The sequence below is a fragment of the Cucurbita maxima genome, unplaced genomic scaffold, assembly GCF_002738345.1.
Source record: "Cucurbita maxima cultivar Rimu unplaced genomic scaffold, Cmax_1.0 Cma_Scf00012, whole genome shotgun sequence".
Lineage (NCBI taxonomy): Eukaryota > Viridiplantae > Streptophyta > Magnoliopsida > Cucurbitales > Cucurbitaceae > Cucurbita > Cucurbita maxima.
Genome location: NW_019272028.1, coordinates 5,266,151 through 5,280,135, shown reverse-complemented (window position 1 = coordinate 5,280,135; position 13,985 = coordinate 5,266,151). Strand labels below are relative to the sequence as shown.

The window sequence follows — 13,985 nt, the reverse complement described above, 5'->3', positions numbered from 1 at the left end:
ATGATTTCTTCCAATGAGCCTTCAACACCATGTGACATTTTTATTATCCAACGACACTTAAATAGAAGATTTTCAGCTAAAATTTTCCTCCTTTAATGGAAGATTTGCTTTATTTGACACATACAAAGAGATTCCGTTTGATGGGTGTGTAATTTTACATGTTCAAATTGGATTCACCAAATTTAATAGGTGAGAGTTTAATTAACTCGAACCTATCTCGATCAATCGGTAGTAAGATCATCAAGAATTGCAAAGTCTCGACAGAAACCAAAAAAAAAAAAAAAAAAATGAAGTTCTTATCTTTTTAACTTCAAAGAATTTGACAAATCCCTACTTGAATCCACATAACGATCTATGTTGATATGGAATCTAGATTTTGCATCTAATGACCTCAAAATTCTTCAGCATCTCCTGCGACATGATAACGTTACCTACTCCTCTCTTCTTAAGAGTGAAGACTATCTCTACATACCAACACGAGTCCTTCCAACATGTTTTCCTCTTACTCATCTGCGTTTGAAATTTTTTTTTAAGAAGTCACCCATTGTTCAAGTAAAGTATGCTTAAGCATAGAGTTTCTATGAGTGAGCCACTAAAAAGAAAACGGCACCTTGTTTGTGTAGGTAATGACTTTCAATTCTTTTAAATCTTTTTTAGTTCAGGGTCGCTCTATAATCCTATTTCATTTATATATTCTTCCGTTCAGCTTCATTATTAATTTCATTCCACTAATCTTTTCATTCTTATCAATTTCAAAGAAGAAAATGTAGCTTTGTTTCATGAGGCTACACGAATTGCCCAACAAATAAGAAAATTATTATTATTATTATTATTCATATTAAACTAAATTAAATATATTCATATTAAATCTACGCAAATAAGAAAATATATTCATATTAAATTAAATTATTATTATTATTATTTTAAGAACATGAATTGGCCAACATGGATTGAGCTAAATTTAGGTAGAGTTGGCTATGTCGTATACTAGTTATCGAAATTATTGAGTATGAGTTACCCTCGTTACAATATTATAAATAAGATAGAAAATTTGTATATATATATTTTAAGAACATATATTAATTAATGATAATCAACCTGTACTTTGTTTCTTGAGGCTACAAGTTCAAATTTCTCTGACAAAAAATCCAAACTATCACTTATTAAAATAATTTAGTTGAGACGATTCTATGAACATATCTGTAAATGGCATCTAAAATAATACATAACTCAACTTAATCAACTCAAAACTAAAACCATTTGAAATTTTGTCATATCAATATTCTTTCAAATTTAAATTTGATATGACCACGGTTTCTCAAAAGAAGCTCTCTCTATCACAATTAACAAGTCTAACAAGTCGTTGGATTGTGTATTTTTTACGTGTTTATATTTTAAGAGTCGATAGTTCGGTCTTTATCTCTTAACAATCATTGAACTGAGAAATTGGTGTATTTGTACGAATGAAATCCTAGTGATATTCTCCCAACTTTTTGATTAGGTAGATTCAAAGAATATGATTTGGTTTGAGGACAAGATATATGGACGAAATAAGGATAACAATGCATGTGCATGGATGGATTGAAAGAGGACCAAAACTATTGAAAACTAAGGGTTTCGTAATGGCCATAAATAATACATCCATACAAAAACTAATCAATCTACATTGTGAAAAGAGAGCAAGAGAGAAAGAGAAGGGTGATGGTTCGTGTAGGGTGAACCACGGACACAAGCTGGGCCATTGGAGAAGGACCAAAACACATTCACCATTAATCGTCAATTGCAAGAGAGAGAGATCCCTTTTGACAAACCAAGTCATGACAACACATTTCACTTTTTCCATATCTTAAATTAGGGTTTATGTAGGATATACCTTTGAAAAGTATTCGAGGAGCCACCACGATTTGGTTCATAGCTTTGAACTTTTCATAGATTTAGGAGAGAGAATGTAATAGCTCAAGTCTACCGAATAATGTCTTCTATAGATTTTCTCTTTCAGACATCCTCTCAAGGTTTTTAAAACGTGTCTCCTACGGAGAAGTTTCCACACCCTTATAAATAATGTTTTGTTTCCCTCTTTAACCGATGTGGGATCTCATAATTCACCCCCCTTCGAGGTCCAGCATTCTCGTTGACACTCGTTTCCCCTCTCCAATCAATATGGGGTCTCATAGAGAAACTGCAAAAGTACTTTTGTTGGAAATACGACCAAAGTTTCACATTTGTTAGATAAAAGAAATATCGTGGATATGCATGTGAAGGGCAATATCTTTATTGATATAAGGTCCATGCAAATTTTCGATTAAAATTTCATAAATAACATAGATAGGTAAGTGAATATGAGAACTTTTAGATGAAACAAGAAACAAAACAAATTTCAAATTTCGAACTATAACATACTATTATGATAGGCGTTATTCCTAATAACCTCTTTGAATTATTAAGTTGTGGTACCCGGAAGATGCAAATTGTTGAATCCACGTCAATGGTAGTAAAAGAGACGACTATATTGCTACTCTAATTGAATAAATTCCGTTCTCCTCTCATTCCCACCACCTTTATTATTTTTCTTTTTTAGAGTTTCATGTCATCAACTTATCCTTTTCAATCTCTGTGTTCAAGTGGCACTCTTTAGAAGAACTCTCCAACCCACATGCATACTCGATACCTTTTTCTTTACAATCAACACAAGTTAACATCAAATTCCCTGGCTCAAACTGTATAAAGTTTAATGCTATATATATATATATATATATATGATAAAAAATTTGAAACTCATGTGGGTTTTAGACATTATTTTAATCCAATCCCATTGACTAACCAAACTCAAATCGATTGAAATACTTTCATTATAAATTGAAGAGATCGACATTTAGTGCTCTATCGGATCAGAATCGACTTAGTTTGACTTTCATTCCAAAGGGACATAAACTTTACGACGACCTAATAGTACCTAAAGAATTGAAACTAGTATGTGTAATTGATGGAGACGAATGGAGGTATGCCCTTTTAATATCACATGCTAGATAGAGTTTAGGTTAATGAATCAGTAAAGAACCAAAGCTTGATTAATTTACACACGTTCCAATCATTAATTTCCTTTTGGGTTTCATAATTGAACCACAGCATAGCACGTGGGAGAGAAGCAATCGAGTGATGGGAGGCCTAGCTCCTCCAAATACAACCCAACAAAGTTGTGGGTTTAAAGGAAAATAAATTAATTTGACATCCCTCGTTAACCAATTATTATCATTTAATCATTAATAATTTAGGTTTTATATTATTATACTGTTTTGAATTTGACATGTTAAATCACTAATGAACCTTGTATGGCCTTGGAAGCAAGTAATGGGCTTAATTCTTAAAGCCCAATATAAATTGGGCCTTAAAAGTTAGAAAGCCCAGCCCATAAGGTGAGGCTATTTCTGGGCTTTTAGTGATGTCGAGTAGATCTTAACCAATTGCTAAAACTGCAGCCCCCAGGGTGATTCTAGCCGTCATGTTATCATAAATGTAAATATTAAAATCTCATTAGAAAATCAAGAAATTAAATGTATTTAAAAATTTTGATTTTCAAAAATTTGAGTCTGACCCATAATTCTCTTGTACTAATTTGAAATATTGGATTGGTTGAGTTGGTGACTCGAACAACTTAGATAGAATTCATAATATTAGATGAACACGACTCTCTACAGTGATATGCTATCGTCCACTCTAAACATAAGCTTTCATGGCTTTGCTTTAGATTTTTTCAAAAAGTCTCATGCTAATGGAGATAGTATTCCTTAATTATAAATCCATGATCATTCTCTAAATTAGTTGACGTGAGACTTTTATCATCCGAACACATAACTCTACTCTTACTTTCAAACTTAGTTTTTTTTGTAAAGGAAAATATTTGTTGTTTAGTAATGTTTATTAAATTATAAAAGAATTATAGTTGATAAATTGTGTATATGGACAAAAATTTGTGAGAAAATCATAGAAATTGTTGAAAATTATAAATGATTTGAATTAGTGAATAAAGTGGAACCCACCATGGAGTAACATAATTCAACACCGCTGCAGAGGACCGGGGGAAATCAAAAGAAATTAAATTAAAATTTTACATAAAATTCAAGAACACAGAGACACAAATAAATACAACAGCTCCGATCTCCGACACGGCGGTACCACCGGATTCATCCTCCGGTTTGTGAGGAGGCTTCTTGTAATAGTAAGGGAAGTACGGCAGAATCGGATCCGGTGGCGGTGGAGTGATGCCGTCGAAGCTGTCGCCATCGTACGGCGGCGGGTTATATGGGTAATATGCAGCCGGGGGGGAGTAGTACGCTGGAGGAGAGTAGGAGCCTGAGTCTGTTTGCGACGGCGGAGTTCGGGTGGCCGGAGTGGCGGGATAGCCGGTGCCGGTTGGCGGAGGGTAGCAGGGATATGGGCAGGTGTCGTCGGAGACAGTCGCCGGCGGAAGGACGGAAACGATCAAGGCCAGGAGGATTGGGGAGAGAACCTTGTTTAGGTGTGAACCCATTTTTGGAAGGAGAGAGAATGGGAAGTTAGAGAGAGAAAATTTGAGAGACGTGTGAAGGGAAGTGAAGTGAAGATAATTGTCAATAGGCAACCGGGTTTTGTCAAGGTGGGGGAAAGAACGTTGAAAAAGTGATTGCATTTTTTAATTATTTTATTTTTAAACTATATTTTGGAAGTAAATGTTAAAATAATATTATTATGTATATCTTCTAAAATAGGTTCATATTATTTTTATTTATTTAATATCAATAAAAGTAACTTCAAACTTAGGGTAAGAACCAATTTTAAAATTTAAATTTATTGAAAGTGGAGAAACTATAATTGAATATTTAGAAATATGTAGACGAACCCAAAATATAAACACCAAAATTGCATTATAAGCTGAAAAAAAAATGTATTCTAACACACCTTTGATGTGTCAAAACACTGCAAACAGCCCAAAAAGGAAAGGATGTTAGTTGGTAGTTGTTATCTTTTAGGTATTTACGCGATTCAGTAATGAATTTGTATTTTGAAATAAAAGAGTTACTGCTTATACCAATAAGGTGCACTTTTCTTTTCGATAACTCAATTATAGAAACTTCATAGTTACGCGTACTTTATTTGAAGCAATTCTATGTTAGGTGAACTCGTGTGAATTTTCTTAGAATGCATGCGACAAAACATGTTTGAAAGATTCGTGTTGGTACGTTGGGATAATCTTTACTCTTAAAAAAAAAAAAAAATTAGGTAATGTGACCATGGTATAGAAGATGCAGAGCAATGATGAGACTATCTGATATTGAATTTGAATCATGAACCTGAGTTATTACAAGAGTGAGTGGTTCACAGAAATTTTAGGTTTAGAAAATATTAGAAAATAAAGTTTTTAAGTTACCTTTAATGGTGTTTTTGGTAATCGACAAAATTGAAACATAAAGATGTGATATATTTAGGCCTTCTTTGAATCCTCCAAGCTGTCATGCTATCTCTTAAAATTGGATAATGACAAGAGGTTGAGGAAGTAATTGCTTGGAACCCACCAAGGACTAACATCCTTCGTATACTATTATTTACACATCATTACATTAAATTCTTACATATTTCTCAAAAAAGAAAAAAAAAAAAAAATTTGTCATATTTAAATTGTTGTTTCTCAACCATTTCCACTTAATGGGCAATCTTGACAAAGGGAACACGCCTACCATGCATGTGATGCAATAATAAACGTGTATTTTGAGAGGAAGAAATAGTTTAAACACATAAGTTATCCTAACAAAATATGAATTAGGTTTCAAACGTTCTATTCTATCCGTTTCACAATTTTATTGTTTAAACTTGATTGAACTAAAGAAACAGATGAGATTCAGACAAAATTTATGACTATCTGGAAGGCAAGATACTAGGATCGAACTTGCAATGCGGAGCCCGAGAAACCGACGAGCAAGTGATTAGTAGGCAATAGTAAAGCAGAACTGCATACTTTTGTGTCTATAGCATTATTTGTGTGAATAGACATTAAGTTTGGTGAATTTAGAAGGGTAATTCAATTTCCAAGATCCCAAATATCACGCAAATGCAAATACAGCTGAAAAGTTTAGAGATATATAATGCAGGTTAAGTTTAATCTACAATCTCTAATTGCATCAAATAATTTCATCTATTATATATAATAGTGTCATTAATGTATTTGGTTTTATTTACCTCTTAATAATTTTTTGGTGGTTAGATTTGAATTATAATTTTATTTAATAATATTTTAAAAGTTGTTAGATCAAGACAATCTAGAGATAAAAATGCTTGGTAAAGTCAAGGACAAGGTAAAGTGATCACGTCCCAAATTTTGGAAATTGATCGTGACAAATGATATCAGAGTGGTACCTCTTTTAGTAGAATGTGGTTCAAGGACAAACCAAAGCAAAAACTGGTGAATATATGTCATCCAAGTAAAGGAGAAACACGAACAAAGTTAAAGGTACAAATACTCGAGATGTTGTAGCTGATTTTGGAGCTAGAGACACGTATGGTAGAGCCAAATACTAAAAAAGTTTAAGTTTATATAAAGAAATACTAAGAAAAGAAAATGACATAAGAGATTCAATTCCCATCTTCCCTTGGTGATTTTGAAAGGGGAAGAAATAAGTGATTAACATCTCCATCCATTTTTTATGCTAATAATTTGATGATTAGAGTAGCAATGATGTTAGTGTCGGTGGAGAGTTTGGTGTTGAAATATCCATAAAGTGATTTGGATTTGTTCGGATGATGTTCTCATGGAAGCTGTTATATCTACCATTCATTCCTTCCCACTCTTTTTCTTTGGTTCATCCACTTTATCTCTATTAATGCCTTACTCTCTTTATCTTCTCAATCTTATTCATTCTTTTTCATTCATTTCACTCAATATTAAAATTAACTTAAACCAGTTTTTAGACAAATTAGAATCTTAATTGAGTGTGAGTTAACACGCTGCTTGAGTTTAATACCAAAAAAAAAAAAGATATGAGTTGAGAATTTGGATCATAACTTTGGGGACGAGTAATAAGAGGAGAAAAGAAGACAGCACATGTAAAGCCAGATTCGTAGCGATGAAGATTTTGTTGATCCATTTTGTAGTTCAAATTAGTCTATTATCGGTAATAAGTTAAGAAGGTTCCCTATCATCGAAAATAATATCCCTATGTCGGTTTTTTTTTTGTATAAGTGATTATTGTATTGGTGAATTTTCGAGCGAGATTCTAATTTTGGAATTTTGTGGGATTTTATACTTTTAATATTCTTTACATTTAAAGGAAAGTGGATCGAAGGGATAAAAGTGAAATGCCAAAAAAAGTTAGAAATATTCTTCACCCATTTTGATGTGATGAATAAATTTATGAATTTGAATTTTGAGCCAATTGATAAATTAATTTAATCAATACACTATGAGTATCCCTGATTCAAATAAAAATTTGAAATTCGAATTTGAAATCGGATAGTTCCGACATTTTCTTATGTTCCTTGCGACATGGTCACGTTATTTACTTTTTCACTACTAAGAGTGAATGCTATACTAAAATTGTTCCTAACAAAAAAACACGCCTAATCATAGAGTTTCAATGATTGCGCTACTAAAAACAAGGTGCACCTTGTTAGTATAGTTAAAAATTTTCAATTTTTTTAAATCTTTCGGAATCTTTTATCTTCATGATAGCTCTCATTCAAATATGTTTTCGACTCATTCATATAACTCTCGTTATTTAATTATTTATTTAAAAAAAAAGACTTTTTAGTAATTAAATTAGAAATGGATAATCCTTACATAGGATATGACATTTTTTCTCTATAAAAAGTGAAAAAAAAATGTGAAATATTCTTCTTCTTTTTTTTAATGAAAAATGCTCAATTTTTACAAGAAATAATGAGAATATTATGCGTAGGAGTAGTTTCATGACACGTGTAAAGAACTTATGAAATAATTGTACCCGATTTTGAAGTCAAGTCGTCTCAATAAAGTCATGAACAAGTTGAAATTTTCTTCTATATTTCTATAAAATGAATTAATTAATAATTTATAATGATTGTGTATACATCACTACAAAATTGGTATTTAATCACAATAATATATGTATGTACTTTTAAATAAGTCAATATTTTAATAAATATGATAATATATATATTTTGATTTCTAACAAATACGACAAGTCCGATATTTTTTATTTTTTATTTTTTATTTTTGAGAAAATTAAATATATTATATCAATCTCAAAAAAGAAAAAAAAAAGATATTTTTCTAAATTCGTGGATAAGTCCTTCCTCTTGATAAAAGATAGAATATTCTATGCCCTTTTCTTTTTCATTTGTAACAACCTTTTATTAAATGAGGAATATATTCTCTTTTATATTAAAGTAATAATAAAAAATAAAAAATTAAGTATTTTAATGGCAATGCAGTTGCATCTGGTTGGGATCGGTAGCAACTTTCAATATTTTTAAGTCTTTCTCAGTCATCTTCAAAATCACTCTCATTTTAAATGTGATCTCAATTCATTCATGTACCTCTTCTTTATTTGGGTGTCACAAGAGAAACATGATCTATAAAAACAAAAAGAAATTCAATACCAAATCGAACCATATTCATGAATCGAAGGTGTGCCATTCACCCATCCCTTGTAGAGGCTTAGGAGGGAAACTCGGCTAACTCAAGCTCTTCTCTTTTTCCTTTACATTAAAGCTTGGGTTTTTGTGTTTTTCGGTACTTGGTTATACGACTATTACTTCAAGTACATAGTTATTCGTAAAAAAATAATATATTGGTCACCTCAAAAAAAAAATAGGAAAAAAAAATATAATTTCTTTTTCCTAGTTGATGGTTTCTACGGGTCTCTTTCTTTATAGTCATAAATTCTCAACCTAAATAATAGGGGGAGGCACGACCTTGGTACTACACTTAGAAGGTTCATGCATTTTAATGTGGACCAAGTCACTCTAGGCAGGTTCAAAGGAAACTAACTAACAAACTTCCAAGGAACCCCCTAAAGTGCAATTATACAATTAAGAGTTAGTTGGCAAACACCTAATAGTCCTCGTATAATCCCGCTAACTCACATGCATGAGCAAATATTCAAAATTCTAAAGATCAACCAACTCTAAAGTACAACTGTGGACCTCTGTCACTCGTGACAAGTTCACTAAAAGGGAAGCTAATTGACAAGCTTCCTAAGTAGCCCCACATAATATGATCCTACATCATAATTCATCATAGGCTAGTTCTATAGTTATCTGAACCACTAACGATCAAGTAAGTTTACAATTAAGAGGTAGTTGGCGAACCCCTAATCAACTCCATATAACCGCTAAAATCACATACATATACAATAGAGATATAGCATAACGACCTAAAATGGATACTTAGTCATAAATATCTAATTCATACCGTTCATAGTTCAATTCATACTTATTTTTAGAAAATCATGCATAATAATGTTTCATGTATATCATCTCATGCTCAAATATATAGATAGATAGATAGTAAGTTCTCTATAAGGTATATTTTCAATTCCTTTCATCAGAGCTCAAGAAATCATTTTTCGAGAAACATGTATCATATAACTTTGAGCATGATATTTCATAGATCAAATCAACTTTATTTAAGCTAAAATTTCTATAACATGGTTTCATACATACTATGAGCATAGCTAAATTCGAAGTTCCAAGGTCTCACTTATTTGGATAACGTGATACTTTTTGGTCGGGTTTGGGTCCTTAGTAAGTTTAAAAAAATTGCCAAACTCATCAAATAGGTCTTGCATTGAGAAAGATTATGAAAACCGGTGAAGGTAGTGCGAAAAATGGAGTTAAAATGGGCAAAATCAATAAAATGGGCGAAACAAGTCCAGTTGGATGAACCAGGTCAGGTCGAACTGAATCCAACAGGGTCGGATTGGGTCGGGCCAATAAGACAGGATTAGGATCAGGTCGGGTTTACATTAGAATTGATGTAAAATTTATATAGTGATAGGGACACATGTTGATTTAGCTTTTGTTTTGCAATCCCTTCCATCTTTATACGTAGAAAGCAAGGTTTTGATAAGAAATGAGAAGAAAGTGGGAATGAATTGCACCAAAATTTCATCCCTAAAAACTCATTCATATCTGTCTCTTTGTTGAATTTGGTCTAAAAAGGAAACTTCCTTTCAACCTCTAAAGACTCCAACTTCTTCTACTTTTTGTTGTCATCATTTCCTCTTTGAACTTCTTTTTAATGTCATCCACACCTTCAATTTCTTATCCTTTCCTCTACCCTTTTCTCCTTATCAAAATATATGATTTAATCCTTAATTCTTGTATTCAAAATATTGTTACAAAAAATATGTTCTAATTTTAAAATGAATTAAATTCTAATAATAATTCTTTTAAAAAGTTATCCTAACTCTAGTATTTTAAGTTTCGAGTGGAAAGAGACCTCGAATATTATTGAGATATAATATCTAGAGTATATATTATTTATAGAATATATCTTAGATATTATATCATAATATTCTTTATTTATGATTTGATATACAGTATATTTTATTTTATTCTCAGTATTTAATTATTTTATATTTTCCTCATTTGTACTTTTGGTATTCTATTTAAAGGATATCAATATCAATGATAATATATACCTTCCCAATTCTATTCTCTATCTCATTCTTAACATGGTATCAGAGTACCGATCTTGGTATTCTTAAATATCAAAATTTTCTCTATGGCGGAATCAGCCAAATACTGCTTCAAAAATTCGGATATTGATTCAACACATTTTTATTATATTCACCATTCTGATCGGATATTCACTTGTTCCAATCAAATTAAATGGAACAAAGTATCAATCCTGGAGTAAATTAGTTATGCGTGCTCTCATTGCCAAAAAGAAAATTGGCTTCATTGATGGCACAATTGAAGAACCGTCTCAAGATGCAAATTCAATCGAATTTGAACTATGGAATCAGTGCAACAGTATGATAATATCTTGGTTAACTCATTCAGTTGAATCAAATATCGCTGAGAGTATTATTTACGCCAAGACAGCTCGTCAAGTGTGGGTTGATCTTCACGATCAATTTTCACAAAAGAATGGTCCAGCAATTTTTAAGATATAGAGGTTTATAGGAATGATGTCACAGGGAACCATAGCACTGTCAGTATATTTCACCAAGCTCAAAGCACTCTAGGATGAATTGGAAGCATACCGCACACCATTTACCTGTAATCAACGTCAAATACATATTGATCAACGCGAAGAAGACAAGTTGATGCAACTACTCATGGGACTCAATGAATCTTATAAAATGGTGAGATCTAACATATTGATGATGACTCCATTACCTAATGTGAGGCAAGCCTATTCATTACTTGTACAAGAAGAGATGCAGTGTCAGTGCAAAAGAAAACAACATATTCAAAACTCGCGAAGGATAAATCATGTGAACACTGTAATAAAAGTGGTCATACAATTGATGAGTGTCGATTTCTTAAGTTTCACTGTAAATTTTGTGATAGAAGGGGACATACAGAATATCAATGTCAACAAAAAAATAATTCTAGAAGGGCAGTACAATTCAATCAAGGCAACAATCGAGGATATCGATCATCTGCAAATATGGCCAATGTTTCTCAGTTGAATACAGAAGAACAGTCACCTAATTTCATCCCAAATTTTTCTTTTGGGCAATTAAAACAGATTGTACAAGCCTTATCTGTACTCAATCATCGTCCTTTTGGTAATTCTGATAATAACATCAATGTTGCAGGTTTGTTTCCAGTATCTGCATTATCTATTAACTCTACGAGTTCTAATCCATGGATTCTCGATAGTGGAGCTACAAATCATATAGTATCCAAAGCTTCTGTTATGACTGAACCAAAGGCTACCACCATATCTACAATAAATTTGCCTAATGGACGGACAACACATGTGTCACATACCGGCAATGTTTCTTTTAATCCTGACCTTAAATTAAACAATGTTTTATGTGTGTCTTCATTCAACTTAAACCTAATGTCCATCAGTAAACTTACCAATGACTTGAAATGTTAGGTGACCTTTTATCCTGATTCTCGTGTTATGCAGGACTTGGCTACGGGGAAGATGATTGGCTCGGGTAAACAATTCGGAGGTCTCTATCATATTTCTTCATCTCCAATCAAGTCTTCAGCAAATCAAGTATCTCAGTCATCTGATTTGTGACATTTACGTCTAGGTCATCCTTCTCCTTCTCATTTTAAATTTCTAGCTAATCAATTACATCTTAATAATGCTACTCTTTGTCATAATTGTAGTATTTGCCCATTAGCAAGACAAACTAGGTTGTTAGATCAGACAATGGGACCGAGTTCCTATCTTTGCAACCATTTTTTCTTCTTATGGCATTGAATTTCAGCGCACTTGTGTCTATACTCCACAACAAAATGGAGTCGTAGAACGTAAGCATCGTCATATCCTAAATGTAGCTAGGTCTCTTCTTTTTCAGTTCCACTTAATTTTTGGGGAGAATGCATTTTAACGGTTGTTTATCTTATAAATAGAACACCATCACCATTGTTATCTAACAAGACACCCTTTGAAGCACTCTACAAACGACCACCTACATTTCACCATCTTAAAGTTTTTGGTTGTAAGTGTTACGCAACTATAGTACATCCTAAGCAAAAATTTGAACCTCGAGCAATTCCTTGTGTTTTCATAGGATATCCTTGTGGACACAAAGGTTACAAGTTGTATGACATGCAATCTAAAAAATTCTTTATTAGTCGTGAAGTTAAATTTTGTGAAGATGATTTTCCTTTTTCATCAGCTTCACAAACTTTGACATTAGCTCCTTCAACTCCCGTTTTACCATTTCATGATCCACCCTACTCAAACATCCATTATGATCCTTCGTCGTCTCCTCCGCCTCCTATTCCTTCTCCAAATTCATCAGTTCCAGATTCACCAGATTCACCCACTAAATCTGATCTTATCCCACCTGATACATTAGTTCCACTCCGACGTTCTACTGTACCAAACAACCTCCAGCTTATTATAATGATTACGAGATGTCTTCGGGAGCCAATCATTTAACCTCTAGCTCAAGTCCCAACACTGGCACCAGGTATCCCCTTCATCATTACCTTTCATTCTCTTGTTTTTCTCCTACTCAACCTGCTTTTCTAGCTCTTATTACAGCCCAGACAGAACCTAAAACCTATGATGAGGCAGTTGGCAATCCATTATGGCAGTAGGCTATGAATGATGAAATTGCAACTTTGGAACGTAGTCATACTTGGTCTCTCGTTCCTCTACCACCTGGCCATAAACCTATTGACTGTCATTGGGTGTACAATATTAAATATAACTCTGATGGTTCTGTTGAACGTTATAAAGCTCGACTGGTAGCAAAGGGATACACTCAGGTTGAAGGTGTTGATTACAAAGAGACATTTTCTCCTACAACGAAACTTACTACACTTCGTTGCTTACTCACTATTGCCGCTGCTAAAAAATGGTTCACTCATCAGTTAAATGTTCAAAATGCCTTTCTCCATGGTAATCTAAACGAGGAAGTCTATATGTCTTTACCACCAGGTATTCGCCGACAGGGGGAGAATACAGTATGTCGGCTCCATAAATCTCTTTATGGTTTAAAACAGGCTTCTCGCAATTGGTTTCCATATTCTTTACCACTATACAAAATGCAGGCTACACTCAGTCCAAAGCAGAATACTCTTTATTTACTAAGAGTAAAGGTACTTCTTTCACTGCAGCTCTTATCTATGTTGATGATATTCTGTTGACAGACAATGATCTCAAAGAAATTCAACATCTCAAGACTAGTTTACTCGAGAAATTTCTTATCAAAGATTTAGGGAATTTGAAATATTTCCTAGGTATTGAATTTTCTAGGTCTAGAAAAGGAATCTTTATGTCTTAAAGGAAGTATGCTCTAGACATTCTTCAAGACACAGGTCTTACAGGA

General features: G+C 32.8%; 1 protein-coding gene across 1 annotated transcript; it reads right to left on the bottom strand.

Annotated features, from left to right (window-relative positions):
• Positions 1 to 4,079: 4,079 nt before the first annotated feature.
• LOC111487020 (extensin-2-like) lies at positions 4,080 to 4,610 on the bottom strand. The gene has a single exon (XM_023134223.1). The coding sequence runs from the start codon at positions 4,526 to 4,528 to the stop codon at positions 4,106 to 4,108; it is 423 nt and encodes a 140-aa protein (XP_022989991.1). The 5' UTR covers positions 4,529 to 4,610; the 3' UTR covers positions 4,080 to 4,105.
• Between the last annotated feature and the right edge of the window lie 9,375 nt (positions 4,611 to 13,985).

Bases quoted from the DNA above. Each gene is read 5' to 3' on its own strand.
- LOC111487020 (XM_023134223.1), bottom strand. From the start codon at position 4,528: ATGGGTTCACACCTAAACAAGGTTCTCTCCCCAATCCTCCTGGCCTTG.